We start from the raw sequence: 23978 nt of genomic DNA, 5'->3' as shown, positions 1-23978 counted from the left end.
CAAACTGTCTTGCATGAGGAAGACATTTTCTCCTTCAACCAGTACCCTTACCGGGACCCCACATGAATGTATAATACAAAATATGCATTGGTATTCGGTTTATTCACTTGACATTGAAAAAAGTTTTTTTGAAACGTTTTGCAAAATGTTGTTACATTTTGTGAAACAACAGTTCACAATTATGCTCAGACCAACAGTAGACACCCCACTTACAACTACTTTTGAAGATGAGATTTAAACCAAGTGAGTCAGAAAAACAGCTATGTGAATATATACTGAAACAATAGTTCAAACCTTGCTTTGCTTTGTCTTTAATTAAAATGTCATTCTTGAATCATATATTCTAAACTGAAGTAGTACATCTGCCTACATAAGTTTTATTTTAGGTAATATGCACTGTAACTTTGACCAATTGCGCCATTATCACTTATTTAATACAACTCATTTGTAGATCAAATTTACCTCCTATCAATGACCTAATTTGGACACAAGTAATAGTATGATACATTTAAAAAGTATTTTTTATAAAATAGAGTACAAGGAAAGGACATCTATCATTTTGGAAGACAAACTTTGCAATCACAACATGTCAGAATTTCAATCTTTCTCCCAAGCCAAACACATCAGTATGTGTTTCAAACTAGTTTCTGCTGCATTGTTGATTTCTCTGCTACAACTGTCACAGGTGTACTGCTCTGTTCTTTGCATCAGCACTCACTCTGCCTCCCCATTTGAACAATAGTTATTAATTCTTGCCTTCTCCATAGTGCTATGGGACTTTATGGTCCTTTGGGATAACAATCTTATTCAGAAAGTGCTGACTAGGATTAATTGGGCCCATTCTTCACATTCTAGAACCATATTGGCCTCCAATTAATGTTCTGCCCATTGTGCGTTAATAATGACCCTATAACTCAACACCAGGATGGAATGTCTGCTGGCACATTTAGACCAGGGACAATATTTACAATTTTCACAGATTGTGATTGCCAATTGTGCCTTTTATAATATAGACGCTCCTAGATCATTTTGGATAAATACATACTTTTCATATGCATGCATTTGTGTGCTTCATTAGAGCACTAAGCACTTTATCTCTGATATTTTCCAACTGTTTAAAACACATTTTATTAATGTTATGTTGCTTCTGTTTTTCGATAGTAATACAGTTATTGCTATTAGGCACCTTTGGTCTTCCCAACTAAGTTATTAACTGTATTAAACGAGTCCTAAAGGAACTATTGCTCCAAGTTATATTTAATGATCAAATTCCATTATTGTGTTAAAAAAAGTATCAGATTCCATTAGGTATATTGGGTTCTACTTATTAATATTTTTTGATTGGCATTCAAATAATATAGCTGATGACAAACTTTTTGAACTATTTTTAAATAAGCCAAGAACTGCTACTGTCAACTCAAGGACCATCAATACCATGAATGTGACATGATGTGGCAGTCGTGATGCGTGCCATGCAATGCATTTGCATTGCAAAATGCAGTATTACAATTGTACATAAAGACTAGCAAGCACAATATATACTTTAGAAGGAGTACATGCTAATTAATTTTTCTAACCTGCCTTTTTTATCTGAAGTTGTTTTGCTAGATTCAAAGGAGTCACAGGCAGAGCTGGGCTGGACCTCTCATCCATCAAATGGAGTAAGTAATACCCTTTCTGTGTATCAGTAGATTGTGTTTTAAGCATGAATGCTCATGTTAGGTGGAAGAGGGTGGATGCCATGCCAGAATTTGAGGATGACCACTGCCAATGCAAATGAGTTCCAGCTGAATTCATGGTTAACTGTATGCAATGTTTTTCTCAGGTAGATTCCTGAAAATCTGACAATTATCTGGTTTTCATACAGATGCATTGCATTTCTTTGAAATTATCACTGGTATATATTTGCCCAATATTTGAGACTCATACCTCTGCCTTGTCAAATCCTAAGAATAGTTCACTAGCCATTCCTTTTATAGAACCGAACAAAAAAACAATATTTGATTTATCTAATCAACATAATGTCAAGATTACTAAATCTGACTGATAGCAGAAACCCTCTATCATATACCTGGATGGCTTAATGTTTAGGTAAATGGGGATGGAAGGGTCATCCTTAGTTTGAGCTATACTGTTTTATGCCTTTCTTCAAGCTTAATTTTGTTTCTGAGATTTTTATGCAGCTGTGTGCAATACTTGTTCAGCTTGAAAACAGATCTCCAATCAGAAGCAGTGTAACAAGTTTACAGATCTACCATTTCAAACTTATCTTTAAGCATGAAAATCCCTGTACTTGTTCCCCTTGTGTATTCACACTACGTTGTATAAGTTGTCACCACCAGTGCCTTCTCCGTATTTAACCCATTATGCCTTGTCAGATTCATTGTTTCAAAGTGTACAGTGTCTCTAAGGGCAACACAATTACTGAGTACTTAGGTCCGTATTTTTATATGGAAAGTTTTTAACATGTTTTTGTTTTTTTATTTTTATACAGTGGGAAGAAATAAGTGGGGTGGATGAAAACTACAAGCCAATACGCACATATCAGGTCTGCAACGTCATGGAGCCAAATCAAAACAACTGGTTGCAAACAGGCTGGATCATGAGGCGAAATGGCCAAAGGATCTTTATTGAACTAAAATTCACATTGCGGGATTGTAATAGTATTCCTGGAGTTGTCGGAACTTGCAAGGAGACTTTCAATCTTTACTTCATTGAATCTGATTATGACTTGGGCAGAAACATCAAGGAGAGCAAGTACATAAAGATTGATACAATAGCTGCTGATGAGAGTTTCACACAAGGGGATTTGGGAGAGCGTAAAATGAAACTCAACACTGAAGTGAGGGAAATTGGTCATCTGAACAAAAAAGGTTTTCATTTGGGGTTTCAGGATGTAGGGGCCTGTGTTGCCCTAGTATCTGTACGGGTGTATTACAAAAAATGTCTCTCTACTATTCAGAATTTGGCAATTTTTCCAGACACCGTTGCTGAGGCAGCCTTTGCAACTCTTGTGGAAGTTAGAGGGACGTGTGTCAATAATTCCGAAGTAGACTTGGATAATCCTCCGAGGATGCATTGCAGCGCTGAAGGTGAATGGCTGGTACCTATTGGGAAATGTACTTGTAGTGCTGGCTTTGAAGAAAAGGGTGGAAGCTGTGCAGGTAAAAAACACTACTTGCATTATGTCTTTCCTTAAGTAGGACTATATTAATTCAGAATCCAATTTATCTGCTAGACCATTCTTTTAACATAGTTATAGTGCTGCTAACATTATTTTGGAATGTGTTTCAAAATGTTGCCTAATGTTCTACGAACATGTTAGTTTTGTTTCAATAATTTGAAAAGCATTTCTACACATAGATGTGCAGCTGCTGTTGGACAATTATCAATCCCAACCAAATTAGCATATAAATACAATTTATTATGTTATTTGTGTTTATACATTTGTAGTTTCTGAGAGTATCTAAACAAGATACAGTGAACATAGGGAATTGGGAGGTAGCGCAAGATAACTTTTTATAGATAAGGATTGCATGTCCATCTTAGTGGTAAAAATGGAGGTGAAAGTATGTCTGTAATGCACTATTGACTCAAGCATAAATCAAGTGATGATAAAACCCTTACACCATTGGTGTAGCTAATAACAAATGCGATGTGCTGCAATAGAAGAACGTCCATCTGGAAAATATTTTTTTAGGGAAATTTCAAAGGCAGGCATGGCAAAAGTTTACTTTCTGTCCAGGTTGAATACATTCCAGTAAGAAGATTCTGTAGGGACAAAGAACCTTGAGGCAGTACACGAATGTGTGGGATTGTAAAGCAGTAACGTGATTTATGAGTAGAAGGATGGGTCTTGCATACAGAGAGTGATGTTGTGAGGGATGCATAAATTGGAAATTATGGATTGATTTAAAGACCTAGATGAGAAGATTGTATTCATCCCAACGTTCAATTGTGAGCCACTTGGCCAGTGGTGGAAGGAGGAGATGGTGTCTTTAAGAAGACTCAATAAAAAGATGGTGACTGATTCTAAAAATTTGATAATGCAGAGCTACAGATAAGTTGATAAATGAGTGATGTCACTGTGGCATAGTTGGTTCATAAGGAATGTTATTGTACTTTTGCAGAGACAACTGTAAAGTGGAACAGATCTTAGAAATGTTCAGTGGCTTGAACTGGGCAGCAGTAATAGTTGTGGTTGTTAAGGTGGAAACATGCAAGCATCTCTCAAAGTGGAACTGAGAGTTTCTAATCTAGGGCTGGGTTAGTTACGTAATCAGGAAGAATTAGAAGAGGGCAGGAATACAAGTGCTATGCACCAAGGTAGGACTGTGGAACTGTAATATTGTAGAATGAATTCTGTTCAAGTCATGTAAATGTAAATAAGAAATAATTGTGTACTCTACATTTTATCCAAAGAAAGCGTGTCTCGATTTTTGTGTAACATGATTACTTAGACACTGCGAGTGTCAAAGTACACACTGGCCTAAATACAACTCCATCTTACTGGTTGCATTTTCTTTGTGTAGTATTGCAACAATTAATATAGATATTGTGGAAATATGTGTTGTTTTAAGGTGAGGTTAAAAACAACCAAGAACTTTACATCTAAAAATAGTCCTGCATCATTATGCAATCAAAATATTTATGAACTTTTAGTCTGTTGCCATTAGTCAAATGATTTATTAACTTTAAATAACTGGCAAATATTGCTTATTTAACAAATAAGGAGACTTATTACACTCAGACAGTGTCTTTTATGTGAGAAGGTAGCTCACCTCTTTCAAGGATGAGATCAGGAGAGTACCCAGAATGCAGAAACTATGAGATCAACGTATTTTTTGTTGAAGCATAGGGACTGGGTACCAGACAGTTATACAGCACAGGTGAAAAGTCGTATTAGGAAATATGCTTTGGTTGAGAATATAATAAGAAATTAGTAAATATGCTTTGGTTAAGAGTATAATGTTGATTTGCATCGATAAACATTTTAATATGATTCCTGTCATTGAATATGTGCCAAGAAATAATTACTCCAGAATTTACAGACCAAATGGCAGATTGAGCACAAGATATCACACAAGAAACAGCTGTGCCAATGCAAGAGTGGATTCTGGGCTCATCAAAAATAGACGCTCTTGTATCTGGGATCACATGGGAATAAGCAGTGTCTATGTTGTCAGATTTAGTGTAAATAGTATGTGGAGAGCCATCTTAGAAATGGAAGAGCTTTTGAACGTTCTGTGTGAGGTGTGAGTATGCCACTTTCTTTTCATTTGGTTACATGTCCATACACTTTTTTGGACACACACATCTTCAAGTTTTAGAATGCAAAGAAGAAACAAGGACTGGATGATTGCCTTATGCCAGATATGGGAGATCTTGAGTGCACTGAATCGCCCATATTAATACCTGATCCTGTTTGAATTCAGACAGATTGGGGGACACAAACTGGTAATGAACCATATACATTATGTCCAATAAAAATTGGACTAGGATGGAGAACCACAATATCTATGTGACATGCCATATAATGGGCTCATCTTATCATCTTTTCAGTATCTATCACAATCTGTCAATAATAATCAGTAGGAACTGCATGAGAGAAAGCAGTAAATTGCAGAACATTGCTTACAGCTACTTCTATTTAGAGAGGATCTCTCCTCCTTTCTCTCCATGTAATGTGGGTGATTATGACAGTGGATATTGGCATGTGAAGTTAGGTGAAAATTTCCATTGTGATGATTAAATGATTATGAGTGGATGGATGGGAATAATTAGTGGAGTACTGCTGTAGTATTTTCAGATTTTTAGTATTCTAGATTACTACATTAAGTTAAACCCCTTTTTCATTATGTTCAAAAGCATTTTGCCTCAATAAATACTGTTATTGTCTAATTTTTACTGTTGTATGTTGGACCTTAAGCATTTTTTCATCAGGTAATACTCATTATTTACTCAACAGAATATAAAAATCTTCATTCTATGGGCTAGGCTGTTCATCAGACATTGTAGTTATGTATTCTATAAAGTACTAAACATATCCTAGATGAACTGATGTTTAATTATTGAAGAACAATAAATGAGGGTCACAATGCAATAATTATACCAATTGCTTTTAAGTCTCAGTAGAAGAGTCAGATATGCTCGAGAAGCTGGGAACCTAGAAGTAGCAGGAGCAGTTTTTGAGAAGAATCCCCCTGCATTACCCAGTCAATAAGTGCCTCGCATTAAGTTAACTCTCACCATTGAATATGTTATTTTCAAGAGCCTTTTGAAGATCTGTTCTCAACTATGTAAGAAACCTCTTATATATAGGACACTGGGAAGACCACTATTCTGTCAGGTCAGCAGAGGCAAGGGCCTCTGTTACTCTGGTGGAGGACCGCACACCAAATTTAGAAATCCCAGTCTACCTAGTGGGAAGTCCACAAGCCTCCAAAGCCACTGCAGCCATGACAGTTGCTCTTTCAATTGCGCTTGCTAACTTGGCATCTTGTTTGTTAAATCATATTGGTAACTTTTCTTATTTCTCTTCTAGTTACCCAGTCAGAACTCCACTTAAATATAGGAGAGGCTGGAAGGTCAAAGGGGCCAATTTATGTGATGGTGGATGGCTTTTTGTTCCAACAAGGGGACAGAGTAATTTACTCTGTCCCACTGTTTGAAGGACTGCATGCCGTATTTATAATTGACCACAAAGCTGGCAGTCATTTTTAAATCATTGGCAGAATTCGCTGTCATGGCGGTACCTGTCAATGCATATTTCTGTTTGCGTCAACCCTGCACCAAACAGGATTATTTTTTATTTTGAAAAAGAAAATCCCAAAACAACATTTTCTTTTCAAAATAAAAAATAATGCTCAAATCACCATGGGAATCATCTCCCATGGTGGGGTGAGCATTATATACATGTTGCTGTCCCTCACTACCAGGGTTTGTCTTGCAGTGACGGAGAATGAAAAAAAGGGTTACATGTCTACCAATCTAAGTTGGTTAGGTGGACCTGTCGCCTTTTCTCTGATGGCCCTTACTCCGTTAGGCCATCAGAGAGGTTTGCTATGGCGGCATTGAAAGAGTCACTGCTGTAGCCAAACCTATGGACTGCTCGCAATTAAATCGATCTGGAGGACTACTGTGTTGGCAATGTATATATTCTGTTGCTGTTGCGAGGGGATATACACACCGCCAACATATAAATTGTCCCAAAAGTCTTTTAATTGGTGTGCAAGCTGGTTGGAGAGAAAGTATTGACACATTCTGCTAAATATGGTTTGTGCAAAGTACGTAACCTTGAAGAAAACTACTCCATATATTGCGAACATTCAGTTCCTCTGCTACCTATGAATACAGCAAATACACATGTGGCAAACATTGGTGGTTCTTCAATATTGAATCATTCAAGAACTAGTCAGTTTTCCAGATATCCTATAGTTTTTAAAAAGGCAGGCAGAATGTGTTATTACATTGAAATACCCTGGCCATGCACCATTTGTGTTCATCTCACAACCAAAATACTAAATGGATTTGTATTACTTCCTGAAGACTTAAGGGCTGTTAGAGTTTGGCAGAGAGGGTACTTCATAGCAACAGTATGGAAGGCCTTCTGTCAAAATCACAACCCGGCCATACAATTTATAATCAGGAGGACTGAAGTATGCAGACGACAGAGCCTACTCCAACTCTGTAGCCAGCATACTCCTCCACAAGCACAATCAAATATGAGCCATCAGAGGTTAGACATTTAATTGATTGCCCAATTTAGAGTTGGTGCTTTTCTCCCTTCTGTCAGTCACTGCCAGGTAAAACCTGGCAGTGAGGGACAGTAAAATAAATAATGACCCTCCCACACCATGGGAGAAAACTCTCATGTAGTATAGCGGGAGTCATCAGTTTCTCATTCTTCAAAAACAAACTCCTGTTTTGGAAGTTTATTTTTGAAGAATAAAAAAGCTCTATAAAAGTTTGAAGGATGGCCATCCAGTTTGATGGAGCTCTCTGTCAGGCTTTTGACAGGAACCATGATGGTGATTCCTGTCAAAGTTAAGCGTTGTCTGTGAGGCTAGCAGACAACTCTAGTTTTGGCAGGCGGAGGTCCACTGGATGACAGGGGCATTGCCGATGGGCGTCCAAACGGGATACCCTCTGTCCATCAATGTCAAAATAAGCCCCTCAATTGGTTTTTGAATATTGAAAGTTTGAGGTTATGGGAGACTTCACTTGCAACAGTACCAATTAACACCAAGCTTAAGTTAATGATAAATACCACATAATTTAACAGGGAATTAGACATCCATCCTAGCAATGTTAAAAATTGAATTTGTGAGATTATAAATAGTGCAATATCACATAAAATTTATATGGGATATTTATGCTTTTGTCAAATCACATCTTAGAGTTCTCATAATGGATATTTTCTTTGATTCTTTGTACCTTGAGGCACGAAACATAATTCTTGAACTTGTGTGAGTGGTGTAAGTTAGTATCCCGGCTGAACAGTAGATGATTTCTGTTGTATTTGGTATCACAGAGAATTTGAATGTAAAAAAAAAAGTACTTAGAATATTGGTATAGCGTACATGCATATATTCTGAAAAGAGGCAGTTTGTCTGCCATGGCCTTACTGTGAAGATTTCTCAAGCTGAAAAATAAACCATCACCCAGAATTTAAATGATGGCTCTTGGCAGCTTTTTTCACTCAATTCGTTACAGCAAGCCACAATTCCTTTTTTTGTTCACCTATCAAAGGTACTTTTAATTGTTACTGCACATCTAGATGTTGCAAGCAAAACACTATTTTACCAGAGAATGTCTGAATTAAATTCATACCATTTTGCAATATGCTAGGCCTGATGAAAGCATTATTGGTGCACGAGCAGCTACAGCTACATTACAAGTGGTTATTGTATGCTACAGGTGGCTAGAGCATGAGAGCTTCTGGCTGCAGCACAAACAGCTATTCTGCTGTACATGTGGTCGTGGCATGAGCTCTACCCCTACTTTGTACACTCGCATATGCAGCCACATGTTGCTTTCTGACTGGAGGCAGCATGTGATGACCTAGTCACTTTCAGCCTACTGCTACAGACTGTGATTGCGCTCAATACACCACCACCAGCAAGCCCCACCATTATTGTTTGTGACTAATATTCTCAATATGGTTATCCCCCAATTAAGGAAATCAATGAAGGGCACCTGTCAAAGAAATCCTAGAAGGACAAGTTCAGGGCTATATTCTGATCCCTGACCAAACATGTGTTTACACAGCAACCAAAATAATAAGTTGTGTTATAATTACCGCATCCTTACAGAAACCTGCCAAAAGTTGTTAGGGGAAAAAGTTCCATACAAAAGAAAAAACATGCAGAATTTAGTGTGTTAACAACACCAATTCTACATGTTATACCTAATGTTCCTGTTGAAAAGTCAGAAGAGGAGGTGTTTACTACTTGTGTTAAATGCCTCCCTTTCAGGTAATGGCAGCTACCATATGTGGTAGTTACCCTACCCTATTCTGACAAACTTGAAATAAGGGCCTTTTTGTCAAATGGGCAATGCCTACTGACCATTTGACTCGTGTCCTCTTCTGTAGCACTCAATGACAGGTCTACAATAGCATGGCAAGCCTGCTGTCACTGTGTTGCTTTTCACCATGGAGTCTGATGGTGTTTCAGACGAAAAACAACTTAAGATGAGCAGCAAAGCATACATATGATATGGTAGAGCTGAGGAAGACAGGGAGGGGCATAGATCCTCTACCAACTCAGGGATATGATGATGCTGTTAAACTCATTTGTCACAGCTTCACTCTTAAATTACATTTATCACTAGCTTCACTCTAATGATTAAACATTTGCATTTTTTCATATACTAGGGTATAGGCATGTACCTGCTAAACATACATGGTTAGCTGGCAATGACATGTAGACTACTAGATTTCACAAAAACACTCATTTTCTGACTCCTCAACTACCCCACAACCTCTGACTTCCACATTCGCATTCCCATGCCTCTGCCTCAAACCCCCACTTTCTCTACACACCACACACACAGCTCACCCCACAAGACAGTATTTCACAATACACTCTACTTATCCTCACCTGCCTTCTACTCAGTACCTGCTCACTCGCCAAACACACCATAGACATTTGGGACCTTCTGCCTGACCTCTCCCTTGACCTAATCTTCATCACAAGATTTGGCTCATCCCACCATCTGCTCCTGATCTTGCAGTGCCATCTCTCCTGTCTACAAGATTACAAGGGAGGACTCACCATCCTCTGCAAAGAGTATATCAACTGCTGCATTACTTCAGCAAACACCAGTGACTGCCTGGAACACATGGCTTTCAAGCTCAGTACCTTGAGCACTAACACCATGGAAGGAGCCCTAATATGCCGGCCCCTCACACTAAGAACGAACTTCTGCATAACGCTTGTGGACCTCATCACCTAGATGGTGCTTGCATCCAACCCTTTCATCCTACTAGAAGACCTCAATCTTCACCTTCAGGACCACACCGTCTCCAACACTACCAACCTCCTCGAAGACCTGAGATTACTAGGGCTCACCAAATAAGTGAAAGACCCCATCTGGTCTGCCAGAAACCTCCACCACCCTTTATTCACCAAGTTCTCCCAGATCATAGCTGCCCTCTGATCACTCCCTCATCTGCTTCATCCTGAACCTGCTGAACAAGCAGATAACCCAAAACACAAAGACATTTTGACAAAACTGGAACAAGATCCCCAAAGAAATCTGGACCTCTGAGCATCAGTCACAACATCCACCCCACCATGTTGACTGCACACGCTCCATCAAGAACTTCAACTCATAGATCACCTCCTGCATAGACTCTCTGGCTCTGCTAAACCATCTTCATCACTCGATCCATGCCATAAGCATGCTGGTATATGGAAGCTGTCTGACTTACCAAGCTTCACTGCAAACAGCTGGAGTGCCAATTGTGTCACACCCACAACAACAGGAACTGTGACATCAACCTCCCTAGGTCTAGCATTAGTGACTCAGAACCACCAAGCGCACAGCACTTCCCAAGCGGATCCAAAACAGCACCAATACTTCAAATAAAAACTTCGCCACAGTGAAGTAATTCACATCTCCTGACCCCAAAGCCACAATTATCACTCCATCATAGGATCTCTGCACTTAACTCTCCCAATACTTCATTAAGAAAAACAAAACAACTACAGTAACTTCACCCATGCTATCCTCCCAGCTGATGACAAGTACTCTCTAGAAACTGCCCTGACCTGCTAGCCACTCATCACTGCACTGAACACCACCATCACAATACGCTCAAGCCACTCAGGAGCCTCATTGGATCCTGCCCCACAATTCATCATCACTAAAGTAATTGAACCTCTCAGGAAAGCCCTCACTCCTATCCTCAGTCAGTCTCTCTCCATCACCAGCTTCCTGAACTCTGGGAAACACTCCAGAATCTTACCTGTACTGAAGAAACCCTTGGCGGACCCTAGGACTCCAGCTAACCACAGACTCATCTTCCTTTGACCCTATCCAGCCGAATTTCTAGAAAAACTCAACTCAAACAACTGTCTTGCAGACCACCTCTGAGCCAACCACCTCCTGGACTCTCCAAACCTGGTCCTCATTGCTGCCAAAGATGACATCTGCCTCATCATGGACAAAGGGTATACAGCAGGACTCACTCTTCTTCGCCTCTCAGCTGCTTTTGACGCTTTCTCCTGCTTAATCCTCATCCAGTACCAACATAAGCCCATAATCCATGAACACTGCTCCAGTGGGCCAGCTCCTTTCTCCCAGGTTGCACCCAAACAGTCAGTTTAGGTTGCTACTCATCCACTTTCTCCTATGCTAACGACACCCAGCTTATCCTCTCCCTGATTAAAACTCAACAAGGACAAAACTTAAGTAGTCACATTAAAAAAGGACATCCTTAGCTGGTCCTCGGCCTCGTGGACCTCAGAGATAGGACTGGTACCCAGCTGCACCAAATCAGCCAAGATCCTGAGGATCATGATCAATAGTAAAATTGTGATGGCCTAAAAAGTTAATGTTTTTACATCCTTCTGTTTTGACACCCTCAGCCTCCTCAAGTATGTTTTCAGATGGCCCCTGCTGGACTCTCAAAAATCAGTCACACAAGCTGTAATCACCAGTATACTCAATTATGACAATGCCCTCTGTTTTGACAATACTGCTTCTCTGGCCAAGAGGCAATACAGAACGTAGCAGCCAGACTCCCTCCCATATTATCACTTAGCATGCACATATCAGAACATCTAAAGGACATCCACTGGTTCCCTATACACAAACTCGCTGTGAACGGGTCTCCGAGACCACGTCCCCGCCTCCACAGCACCGGAACACCTCGCACGAACCCGTCACGTCAAAATCGACGACGGACTACCAGAAGGAGAAGGAGAACGTCGCGGAGCAAAGAAAAGTCGACGGAGAGAGGAATCCGGAGGAAAAGTACGAGAGACGAGCCGTTCCAGGAGGAGAGAAGACGGAGACCAATCCCAGCGAGGCTCTGGAACACAGAAGCCGAGGATCCTGCCACGACCCAGGAGGGTCGTGGCTAGCAAAGGTACGGTCCCTCCTGGGGACACGGGAGCTTTCAGTAAAAGGGGCACCGGGGAAGGGACTAGGGGAGGTGGGAGAGGGAGAAGTGAGGGCAGCACGACCCAAGTAAGGAAAAGTATTTGTTCACCACTCACGGGAGCACGATGCTCTATTTTAGGCACCGCTAATAAATTACTTTTCCACATAGGCACTGTGGCGTACCCTCACTCTCTAGTCCCCTGTACCACCCTTCCCCTCCAATACCCTACACCAAAACCCCAGAACTAGCCCACCACTTACCTTCGCGTGTTTTCTGTTTCTTTTCCTGGTACCCAATTCTGGAACCTCCAGAACCCACCAACCTAGGAGAGAGGAAAATAAAGAAATAAGAACGCGCCACCGCTAATGAAGAGCTGAACAAGAATCCAAGCAGAAATAGACATTATACTAGACTGTAGTCACCCAGATTAAAAGAAGATTAAAATATCACGTTACTTACCTCATTTTGCAGTCTCAGCCTTGTTTTACCGCCATAGCCTGTCACAGTGGTGTCAGAAGTGGGATCCTTCCCCCCCAAAGGCTGATTGGCGGTGTAGACAATGAGTGACAAACCCACCCTCAAGGACATGATTAAACAGCTGGCGGAAGGCCAGCGCCATTTACAACTAGTATGGGAAGCACATCAATGGGAGGCTAAGGAGGACAGGGAGGCCTTACAATCAGCCCTAAAAAGCCAAGCTACTATCTTGGCAAACAACCAACTTGTACATGAAACTGCGCTGCAGAAATTAACAGATACAATAGCCGCCAGTAAAGTGCACCCCAATGTCCCTAGTTCCGTTTTACAAAAATTCCAGGAGGGGGAAGATCCGGACTCCTTCTTTACCAACTTTGAATGCGTAGCTTCCTCCGCCCAATGGCCTGAGGATCGATGGGGACAATACATCGCACCTTTACTCACGGGGATATTACAGACAGCATACCAAGCGGCTAATCCTGGTGGTACCACACCATACAAGGACATAAAAAGGAGTATCTTGGAAAGGGTTGGTCACGATGTGGAGTATTATAGAGTAAAATTCCCGAAAGTGAAATGGGGAGAGAATGAGGACCCGCGTACCTTTTACTTCCGGGTTAAAGATTTAGCACTTAAATGGTTGGGTCCTATAGGAACCAGCAGGGAAGATGTCATAAAAACAATTATCCTTGAACAGTATTTGGATTCCTTACCCTCCAGTACTAAGAATTGGATAAGGCAACATCCAAAGGTGGATACAGAGCTTGCTACAGATCTGGCTTGTGCCTACCACCGGTCCACAGATGTGCGGCCCCTACAACCCAGACCCCCTGTAAAACCCCCCGCCCCGCCACCAAAACTCCTCCCGTGGTACCCCCTGGAAGACTCTGGGACACCTAAACAAGGGGAGAACCACCCGATGCATCTACCACAATGTTTTAGTTGTGGGGAATGGGGCCATATAGCAAGATTGTGTCCCAGGAAAACAGAAGGAGCGGAACCCATGGAGATAGGGGTTACACGACGCAGGGTATTATGTACAGGGTTCGGGAATACGAAATTTAAACACATCATAAAAATAAACGGGCGCTTCCTCTCTGCCCTCATTGACTCGGGTTGTAGTCAATCTGTAATACGGAAAAGTCTAATCGACCCCATAAACGTAACCTCAAGTCAATGGGTTACTATTTGTTGTAAACATGGCGATAAAGAACAGTATCCCCTGACAATTGTGGAACTAGAATGGGGCGAATATCACGACTTCCTTCCCGTAGGGGTTATGGACCATCTGATTGAAGACTGTATTATTGGCACTGATTATATCTGGTTCCAACAACTCCCTGACCAAACCCAAACCCAGAAAGAGAACCCGGAGTGGTGGACTGAGGCTCCCTTCTCCAATAGCTTCATTGAGTGCCCACCCAGCCGCAGGAAACTCACCCGAAGTGAGAAAAGACACGAAAAAATGAAATTCCATGAAACCCGAGAGGATACAAAACCCACAAGGGTGGTAGCCGAGATTAGTGACGCTCCAGTAATCTTCCGCACCTGCCAGAAAGAAGACCCTACCCTCTCTCATGCGTGGAGAACAGCTAAAACTGAAGGCACGGATGAGGTGGGTCCCTATTTCCTAGTACAGAAAAACCTTCTTTATAGGATTACCACAACTAGCACAGGAGAGCGCAAGCAACAATTAGTAGTTCCAGAAGTGTACAGGAATCAAGTACTCTTCCTAGCACACAATCAACCCGGAGGGGGCCATTTTAGTAGAGAAAAGACAGAGGAATATCTCCTACGGAAGTTTTATTGGCCGGGGTTTTTTGCCCATGTTAGGAGATATTGCTTACAATGTCCTAGATGTCAGCTCACAGAACCAGGGATGCCCAGGAAAGCACCTTTACACCCATTACCCATCATTGACATTCCTTTTAGCAGGGTTGGTATGGATTTAATCGGACCCCTACTTCCCTCGTCAAAGGGACACACACATATTCTGGTTATCGTAGACTATGCGACGAGATACCCGGAAGCCCTTCCCTTGTCGAGTATGACAACCAAGACGGTGGCGCAAGCCATGATAACGGTCTTCACTCGGACAGGTTTTCCCCAAGAGATCCTCACTGATCAAGGCACACCGTTCATGTCGAACCTTATGAAACAGATATGTAAGTTATTGGGAATTACCCAAATAAAAACGTCAGTTTATCATCCTCAGACGGACGGTCTAGTGGAACGCTATAACCGTACCATTAAAACCCTGTTGAGGAAAGTAGTAGCCGACTCTGGGAAGGATTGGGATCAGAAGTTACCCTTAGTTCTTTACGCCATTAGAACCCACGAACAGTCCTCCACTGGGCATAGCCCGTTCTAACTGGTCTTCGGAAGACAACCTCGTTGTCTTCTGGATATGGCAGCCGAAACCTGGGAGGAGGAAGAAGAGGAGGGGAGACCAGTGCTAGAATATGTCCATAAGCTCAAGACACACTTACAAACTTTATGGGAAGATGTACGGCGACACCTAGAAAAGGCCCAAGATACTCAAAAAACCTATTACGACAAGGGAAGTAAATTACGTACATTTCTTCCGAATGATCAAGTCCTTATAATGCGGCTATTAGCTCGATGGCAGGGACCCTATAGGGTTATTAGAGCAGTCTCCCCCGTCACGTACCTTAAAGAGTTAAGTGTCAATCCCCAAAAAAAACAAATCTACCATGTAAACCTCCTAAAGAAATGGGAAGACGTAGAAGGGATAGATACTCAAGCAGAATCAGGGTGTTTTATATCTCCATGTAAGGAGTTAGACCTAGAACTTTTTCCCTTGGAAACACAACAGAGGGAGAGACTTCCCTGTATTAACCCTTCTCTAACCACAACCGAGAAAGATCAATTGTATGCCCTGTTAAAACAACACTCACCTTTCTTTTCTGACATACCCGGAAGAACCTCCTTAATCTATCACAAAATAAAAACCCCGCCAGGACAAACTATCCGACTACGACCTTATAGTATTCCCGAGTCTAGAAAACATGTCATTGAGGAGGAGATAGAGAAAATGATAACCCTAGGAGTAATTGAACCCTCCAGTAGCCCTTGGAGTTCTCCAGTAGTTTTGATTCCAAAACCTGACGGATCCGTCCGGTTTTGTATCGATTTCCGCAAACTCAATGACATATCACTATTTGACACATATCCTATCCCTCGTGTAGATGATGTCTTAGAGAAATTAGGGAGAGCCATGTATTTATCCACGTTGGATCTCACTAAGGGCTACTGGCAAATTCCCCTTTCTCCAGAAGACAAAGAGAAAACAGCATTCTCCACCCAATCCGGCCTTTATCAGTTCACAGTTCTACCCTTTGGTCTTCATGGAGCCCCTGCTACCTTCCAAAGGTTAATGGACAGGCTCTTAAAACCCTTTCACTCCTTCTCAGCAGCCTATTTAGATGATATTGTCATTTACAGCGATACCTGGTTAAATCACCTCCAACATCTTAGACAGGCCTTCACTGCCCTTGCCGAAGCCGGTCTGACGGCTAACCCAAAGAAATGCGTTTTAGGGAATACAAAAATCTCCTATCTAGGTTATATGATAGGCAATGGGACCCTTCAACCACAAGCAAATAAAATTGATGCTATAAAGCATGCACAAACCCCAAAAACCAAGAAAGAATTGCGTTTGTTTTTAGGACTAGTGGGCTATTACCGTAGATTCATACCGAGATACTCCACTATCGCGGCCCCTCTTACTGATCTACTGACCAAACACCGCCCCAACACGTTAGCCCCATTCGCAGATTCTCAAAAGGCTAGCTTTGAACAATTAAGGACATCCCTTACCACAGACCCAGTGTTACAATGTCTGGATTTCTCTAGACCGTTCCATCTGTATACTGACGCTTCTAACATCGGTCTTGGGGCGGTACTCATGCAACCTGATGACGAAGGACGTGACCACCCAGTTGTCTTTATCAGTAGGAAACTTCTCCCACGTGAATGTCACTACCCTACCATTGAGAAGGAGTGTTTGGCTATTAAGTGGGCAGAGGAAAACTTACAATATTACCTTCTTGGCAGACCTTTTGTACTGTATACAGATCACGCTCCTCTTACTTGGCTTGCTTCCCACAAGAACTCTAATTCTCGAGTGTTAAGGTGGTTCCTTGAACTTCAACCTTTTACCTTCCAGGTATGCCATGTCCCGGGGTCTCAACAAGGCCCCGCAAATTACCTGACCCGATTCCCTTACTCCTCTGCGGTCCTCGATCAGGACCGTTCATGGGATGGGGTGTGTGAACGGGTCTCCGAGACCACGTCCCTGCCTCCATAGCACCGGAACACCTCGGACGAACCTGTCACGTCATTTCCGCGTTCCCATGGTAACATGGGAACGCTATGGGACGCAACAGACACTGACTTCCGGGACCAGGAGTCAAAATCGACGACGGACTACCAGAAGGAGAAGGCGAACGCCACGGAGCAAAGAAAAGTTGACGGAGAGAGGAGTCCGGAGGAAAAGGATGAGAGACGAGCCGTTCCAGGAGGAGAGAAGACGGAGACCAATCCCAGCGAGGCTCTGGAACACAGAAGCCGAGGATCCTGCCACGACCCAGGAGGGTCGTGGCTAGCAAAGGTACGGTCCCTCCTGGGGACACAGGAGCTTTCAGTAAAAGGGGCACCGGGGAAGGGACTAGGGGAGGTGGGAGAGGGAGAGGGAGAAGGGAGGGCGGCACGACCCAAGTAAGGAAAAGTATTTGTTCACCACTCACGGGGAGCACGATGCTCTATTTTAGGCACCGCTAATAAATTACTTTTCCACATAGGCACTGTGGCGTACCCTCACTCTCTAGTCCCCTGTACCACCCTTCCCCTCCAATACCCTACACCAAAACCCCAGAACTAGCCCACCACTTACCTTCGCGTGTTTTCTGTTTCTTTTCCCGGTACCCAATACTGGAGCCTCCAGAACCCACCAACCTAGGAGAGAGGAAAATAAAGAAATAAGAACGCGCCACCGCTAATGAAGAGCTGAACAAGAATCCAAGCAGAAATAGACATTATACTAGACTGTAGTCACCCAGAGTAAAAGAAGATTAAAATATCACGTTACTTACCTCATTTCGCAGTCTCAGCCTTGTTTGTACCACCATAGCCTGTCACACACGCCCTCTTCAAATTTCTTATTCATACCTACAAAGCACACACAATCAATGCCTAGCATATCTCAAAAGGCCCATCCAGTCCCATACACATAGCAGGTAAATCTGTTGGGCAAGCCTTCTCCTTGCTTATGTCCCCCACATACTCTGAGCCAGACTTGGGGCCACACGTTTTCCTATCTCACCTCCAAAGCCTGAAACAACCACTCTTATAATATCATATTCACCTTCATTTTAGAATTCCACAAGAAACCAAAAACAATAGGCACCATACAGTAAATTCCCGCACCAATAAAGTTGCCAGAACATGGCTCCTGGTGACATGCACACCATACAAATAAGCATACCATGAAACAGCACCCTTCCTTTTAAAAGCAAGGGCTCTCTTGAGCGGGTGTGGCAATTCATGTCAATTGTGAATTGCACACCATTACCCTGCTGGTCTAGAAACATTACCTTTACGCATGAAAATTACTGCTCAATGACCTGCTCCAATGAAAGCTCTGCAAAGCCTGATCCAGTTGTTTTGAAAGAGAAAACCACTGCAGCAGCAACAGATACTGGCCTACCTTCAATATGTTCCCAGCAACCTTCGTGCCTACTAGCGACCCTTGCCTATTACAGTGGGATCCGAATACACAACAAAAAGTCTTCTTTAACTCTCACATTCCAGCTCTGACTGAATGAGGAAGAAAAACCATTGATATGGTGATCATCTTTTAGGCCTGAATCAGTGCACCACCCTAGAGAGCATGCTGTATACAGCAACTGAAATGAAGATGCATACATTCACATGTACCCAAGTTGAGGAGGCTCCTATTAGGACTGAGAGACTGAGGACCCTCTGCACATGAACTGGGTGCGGGGAGTGTGTTACACCCATGTTTGTGACCCATTTGTATTTTGGAAGTGGACAGGCTTTCGTAGATAGTCTTGTAGCAGTTAATGGTCCTCTTCACAAGTGTGGAGGAGGCACATGAAGTACTTGATGGACCCAGAAGATACCACTATCATAGGTTTAGGTATTTTCACAGTCTGGTAAATACCTCAGTTTCGATGCTCACACTTGGAAATGTGGCTTTAAAAGCATAATTCATTACCACCAGCCGTAAACTGCACACAGTTGACTATCCACTGCCTCATCCCCAGCATGTTTTACCAGTTTTGGCCTGCCAAACTTTACCTTGGGAAAATTGCAGAGATGTGGAGCTTATCACAGGGTATGGTACATTCTGCATTACTTGGAGATCTGATTCTGACAGAAACAATGGTTTGAGCTAGGATTCTTTGGTCAACATGTGTTTCAGATCAAAGTGTTCCAAGTCTAGTAATCTGGTGAGTTCGGCTCCTTTTAGGTTACTTGCATGGTGTTTAAGCACAGGCATTTATAAGGAGGTAATCTACAACATGATCAAAATAGATTATTTTGGATTTTTTGCCTATTAAAACATTCAACATAAAGTATACAAACTTAGAATACAATAAAATTGACATTTTGCACGTAGAAATGAATGGTTAAATTAATATGCCAGACAAGATTCTTTCAGCAGATAGAGTGCAATATACTCTAGTCAAATGTCAAGGCATTCGTAGTTGGAGACAAACAGTCGGATATCAAGCTCACTTTAATTGGAGCCAAGAAAGGCAGAGAAGCACAGCTACTTTGACTAATACTAAATAACCAAAAGAGGTATGCAACCAGTGTTTTTATATTACTCTGTATATCAGACAAACCAATAAATAATATGATAATACAGTAGGTTTAAATACAGCATAATTACACAAGCAGATACCAGATTAGGTTAGTTTGCTATTCCCTTCCCTTGTTAGGTCTCTAAGTGACAGAACCTCCTGCTTGAATATGGTTTACAGGGAAAACATGCAAGAAGAATACACAGATACAAAATATACTTCACTGGCCCTAACAGAGTAGTTAGAATGATATGAAAATCCAACAAAAGAGTAGTAGAAGGTTTGCAATGGCTACACAAGTGTTAATATATATATCCCAAAATACAGAGCTACACCTTACATTAGGGCCTCCTTCTCATGGATCCAACCTCCCCACAAAACAATTTTCAACAGAGCAGGGAGTGCTACTAAATTGCAATAGGGCACTTGGGCAAGTCAATAATTGAATCATAAAATAGAACATCAAACAATTCTTCAAAATTAAAATTTATTCTTTCAATTCATAGATAATCAAATGCCGTTTTGCTGAATCTTCATTGTGCATTGTATTACTATTTACATGGTGTTGTCCTTAACCCTTGCTTTCCTAGAAAAATACCATGAAAACAGAACTATATAATTCCAAAGGACCTGTCTATGCCCAGTTACAGTTTTTGTTGTTTCACATTGAGATGATATTTTTTTGTTTCACAATGAGACTATAAATTAAAAAATCATGTGCACAGAAAGCCATCTCTCTGGTAGATTAATATAGGGCAATATATGTATTTATACCAAGCGATGGACAAAACTCACTGTATGGATAAAAGGTCCCTAAAGGGATCCTTGTAAATGGTGCAGTCTGGATTGGTTTAGAGGAGGATTTAATAGAGGAGCCACACTAACTGTACACAATTGGCAATATCATAGATTCTGAAGTCAGCATGGAGAAGCAAAGTTGGTGTTGCATCAGATAAAGAAAACAAATATCTTAAAAATGCTTTTTCCTGTTGGGTCGAGGAAATGAAATGTATCTGGCCACACAATTCAGCATCTTACTACTAAGGCATTTCACATTATATCCCATCAGAACTACAGTAACTCTACATTCACCAGAATATTTATTGAATGATTTCAGGCCCCCTACTCAAGAATCTACTGAACGCATGCATTTAAGTTTATGGTCATTTTCCAGAAGCTATAAAAGCAAGTTGCCTAATAGTAAGAATCTGTTGTCTGAGATACTACTTCACTCTTCATTGTTATATTTTCATAATTTCCTGTTTGGTACCAACCACAAGCATTTCACTTTGTAGTATATGTAGAAGTAGCCTTGATTTTAGGCAAAAAAACTTAGAATCCAACCTATGGTAATGATAAATTATTATACGTACAAGCAAAGAAAAAGAATGACCATCATACAGTAATAGCAGGACCACAACAGATCCTAATGTAAGTACCTCGGGAAAGTCAATGTTTTTAAATAAATATGTTTTTACATGAAAAATAGATTAGGAAACATATCAAGGCACAGTCCTGGAATGCACCCTTTGGAATTCTAAAGATTCCTATCAAACTCCCACCTCAACCACAATGGATACAAACTGTGGTATTTGTGTGTAGAGGGCAGACCAGTACTAGCAGACAGTAAACCAAAGATCTTTCATGGTTTGTAACTTTCTTACACTGTGGACCATGACAAATGTGCTCTTCAGTTTGAGATATTCTGGACAGTTAGCCTCTTATATTAGGTGGCCATTTCTCATTATGATTGCATTGAGACAGAAAGCTTGATTAATGGTACTCAAACAATTTTGCACACCTGTGTTGATGTGGGACATCTGCCAGTCCTGGAACCTGCTTAGTACTAGTTTTCTAAAAATATTTTCCGGGGAGTCCGAGAGAGATATGGGACAGTAAACCTTAGGAGTAAACATTGCAACATCCTTAAATATTAAATATCTCAGCTGTCATTCAGGACGCTCAAATTGACCCTGCAACAAGAATCACATTTTCAACCCAGAGAATAAATTCCGACCATACAACAGTTTCATTCTAGAAAAGATATGCTGAATTCTGATCTGGGCCTACTGCCCCCATGTTTAATAGTTTTATTTGCTGAGTTTTATATGGCACAAACATTACCCTTCAGGGTGTCAGAGCACTGTAAAAATAGCAGTCCGGTCATACATACATGAGAAAGTGCAAGAAGGAAACTGCAGGGAGCAAAGCAACATATAAATACAGGTACAGTATACCAAAATAACTCAGTAGATCAATGATCCTGAGGAGTCCACATGAAAAAGATCAAGCTGAGTGACTAAAGATAACTAGTGAAGAAATCTATTCAACAGAAGCTGTTTTACTTCTTTTTGAAGAAGGTAATGGAAGAGTTTGTCCTAGTTTCTGGTGGTAGTGCATTCCAAAAAAGGTTTCACTTTCCTTAGCATGTTTAGTTGGTTCCTTTGGTGGTGGCACTAATACGATCTTGCATAGTCAGGTGTTTGTCCAACGTTATACCTAGTGATCTAGTCCAATTGATCATGTGTGGGGCGCAGTTGAGGGCAGTGAATTGCAGTGAGCCATTCTTCTATGGGGCAGAGCGATTGTGAGGGGCAATCAGTTTTGAAAGTATTAACCATGAGGTGATTGCATGTCAGCCATTGTTGGGTTTTCTGTAGGGTGCAGTTGAGCAGTTTGATGTCTTCAGGTGAGGACATTTTCAAATGTAATTGTGTGTCATCAGTTTACACGTGGTAGTGAATGTTAGAGAGATTCAGAAGTTATGTAAGGGGTTCCATGAGCAAGTTGAATGAGGTGGGTGAGAGCATATATCCTTGTGGAACTCCAATCATGACTGGTGTGGTATCAAATAGGGTTTGATTGACTTTGATTCTTTGTGCTCTGTTATGAAGGAACGAAACAAACTAGTTTAATACGGGACCAGATAACCCTATGCTCTCCTCAAGAAAATCAATCTTACTATCATGTTTGACCGTATTGAAAGCAGAGGAGAGATCAAGTAGTAAAAGCAGGCAATGCTTGTTCTGGTCTAGTATTCTTAGAGCGTCATCAATGATGTGTTTTAGAGTATTTTCAGTGTTATGACCCATTCGGAAGCCCATCTGACGATGTTGAAGGAGTTGAAATTTCTCAATGTGGTTGCAAAGTTGCAGGTGTATGTATTTCTCTAATAGATTTGCTAGTGTGGGGATGTTGGTGATAGGGCGGTAGTTGTTGAGGTCAGACTGGTCCGCATTTACGTATCCTGTAAAGATAAAGGCCAGAAATAGTAATGTCATTTTTCATACCAGTGATCTATTGTAAATGGCAACTACATCCAGAGGTCTGGTACACATAGACTTAGTATGACACAACATTGTCCTATATATGACATTATAATTTGTAGCAATAAAGGGTTTAGCTCATGGTCAAGATTTTCAGTCACTATAAGGATGTCTAGAATTTCGGAGAAAAGATAAGAATAGCACAAGTAAAATATATTGAAAACCTTCTGACGGAATGGACCTGTAGTTTAATCTGTTTGTGTGGGCTAACATCAGTCATTGACTCTTCTCTTTTTGCTGAGAGGTCAGCTATACTCAACCATTAAACAAAAGTGTTGTGGTCACTTTCCACCCTTAGGAAGACCTCAAAGTCCCTAACAGAATGAATTGCTTGATATTAATCAGATGATAACCTATCATACTTTCACTAGCAAAAGTCTTGCGTGTGGCCAGAGGCAACTATCCGTTTGCATTTATCATATGTCTTGCCTTTAAAATAGAACTCATTTTATCTGCTACCTGTAGTTTGTTAGCAGGCAGCAGATGTTGTTAGGACCTCTTAGCACTTATTGACATAATCAAATTCTCTAAATTCAGAATGCCCAGATGGCAGTTAGAATTACCAGCCGCAACCTGTGTAGGCTGAGGGCAAATGTATCCATGCATGGATGTAAGCAAATGGAGAATCAAAGGTGTCAGTTGAGTTTTTTTAAGGTCCTTGATACAGAGTAAACCTCTGTGCCTTTTACCCAAGTTTTGCCTGACAGTACA

At 41.3% G+C, this 23978-nt stretch overlaps 1 protein-coding gene across 2 annotated transcripts in view; it reads left to right on the top strand.

The window, feature by feature from the left end:
• EPHA10 (EPH receptor A10) overlaps positions 1-23978 on the top strand; it is a 1402205-nt gene that overhangs the window by 55754 nt on the left and 1322473 nt on the right. For both annotated transcript variants that reach the window (XM_069223890.1, XM_069223891.1), the window contains exons 2-3: positions 1597-1661; positions 2495-3164. In XM_069223890.1, coding sequence (XP_069079991.1) covers positions 1597-1661; positions 2495-3164 — 735 coding nt within the window. The remainder of the gene's footprint in view (positions 1-1596; positions 1662-2494; positions 3165-23978) is intronic.

Source organism: Pleurodeles waltl, chromosome 3_1, assembly GCF_031143425.1.
Source record: "Pleurodeles waltl isolate 20211129_DDA chromosome 3_1, aPleWal1.hap1.20221129, whole genome shotgun sequence".
Classification (NCBI taxonomy): domain Eukaryota; kingdom Metazoa; phylum Chordata; class Amphibia; order Caudata; family Salamandridae; genus Pleurodeles; species Pleurodeles waltl.
The sequence above is the reverse complement of the archived record's forward strand: the minus strand, read 5'-3'. Positions and strand labels throughout refer to the sequence as shown.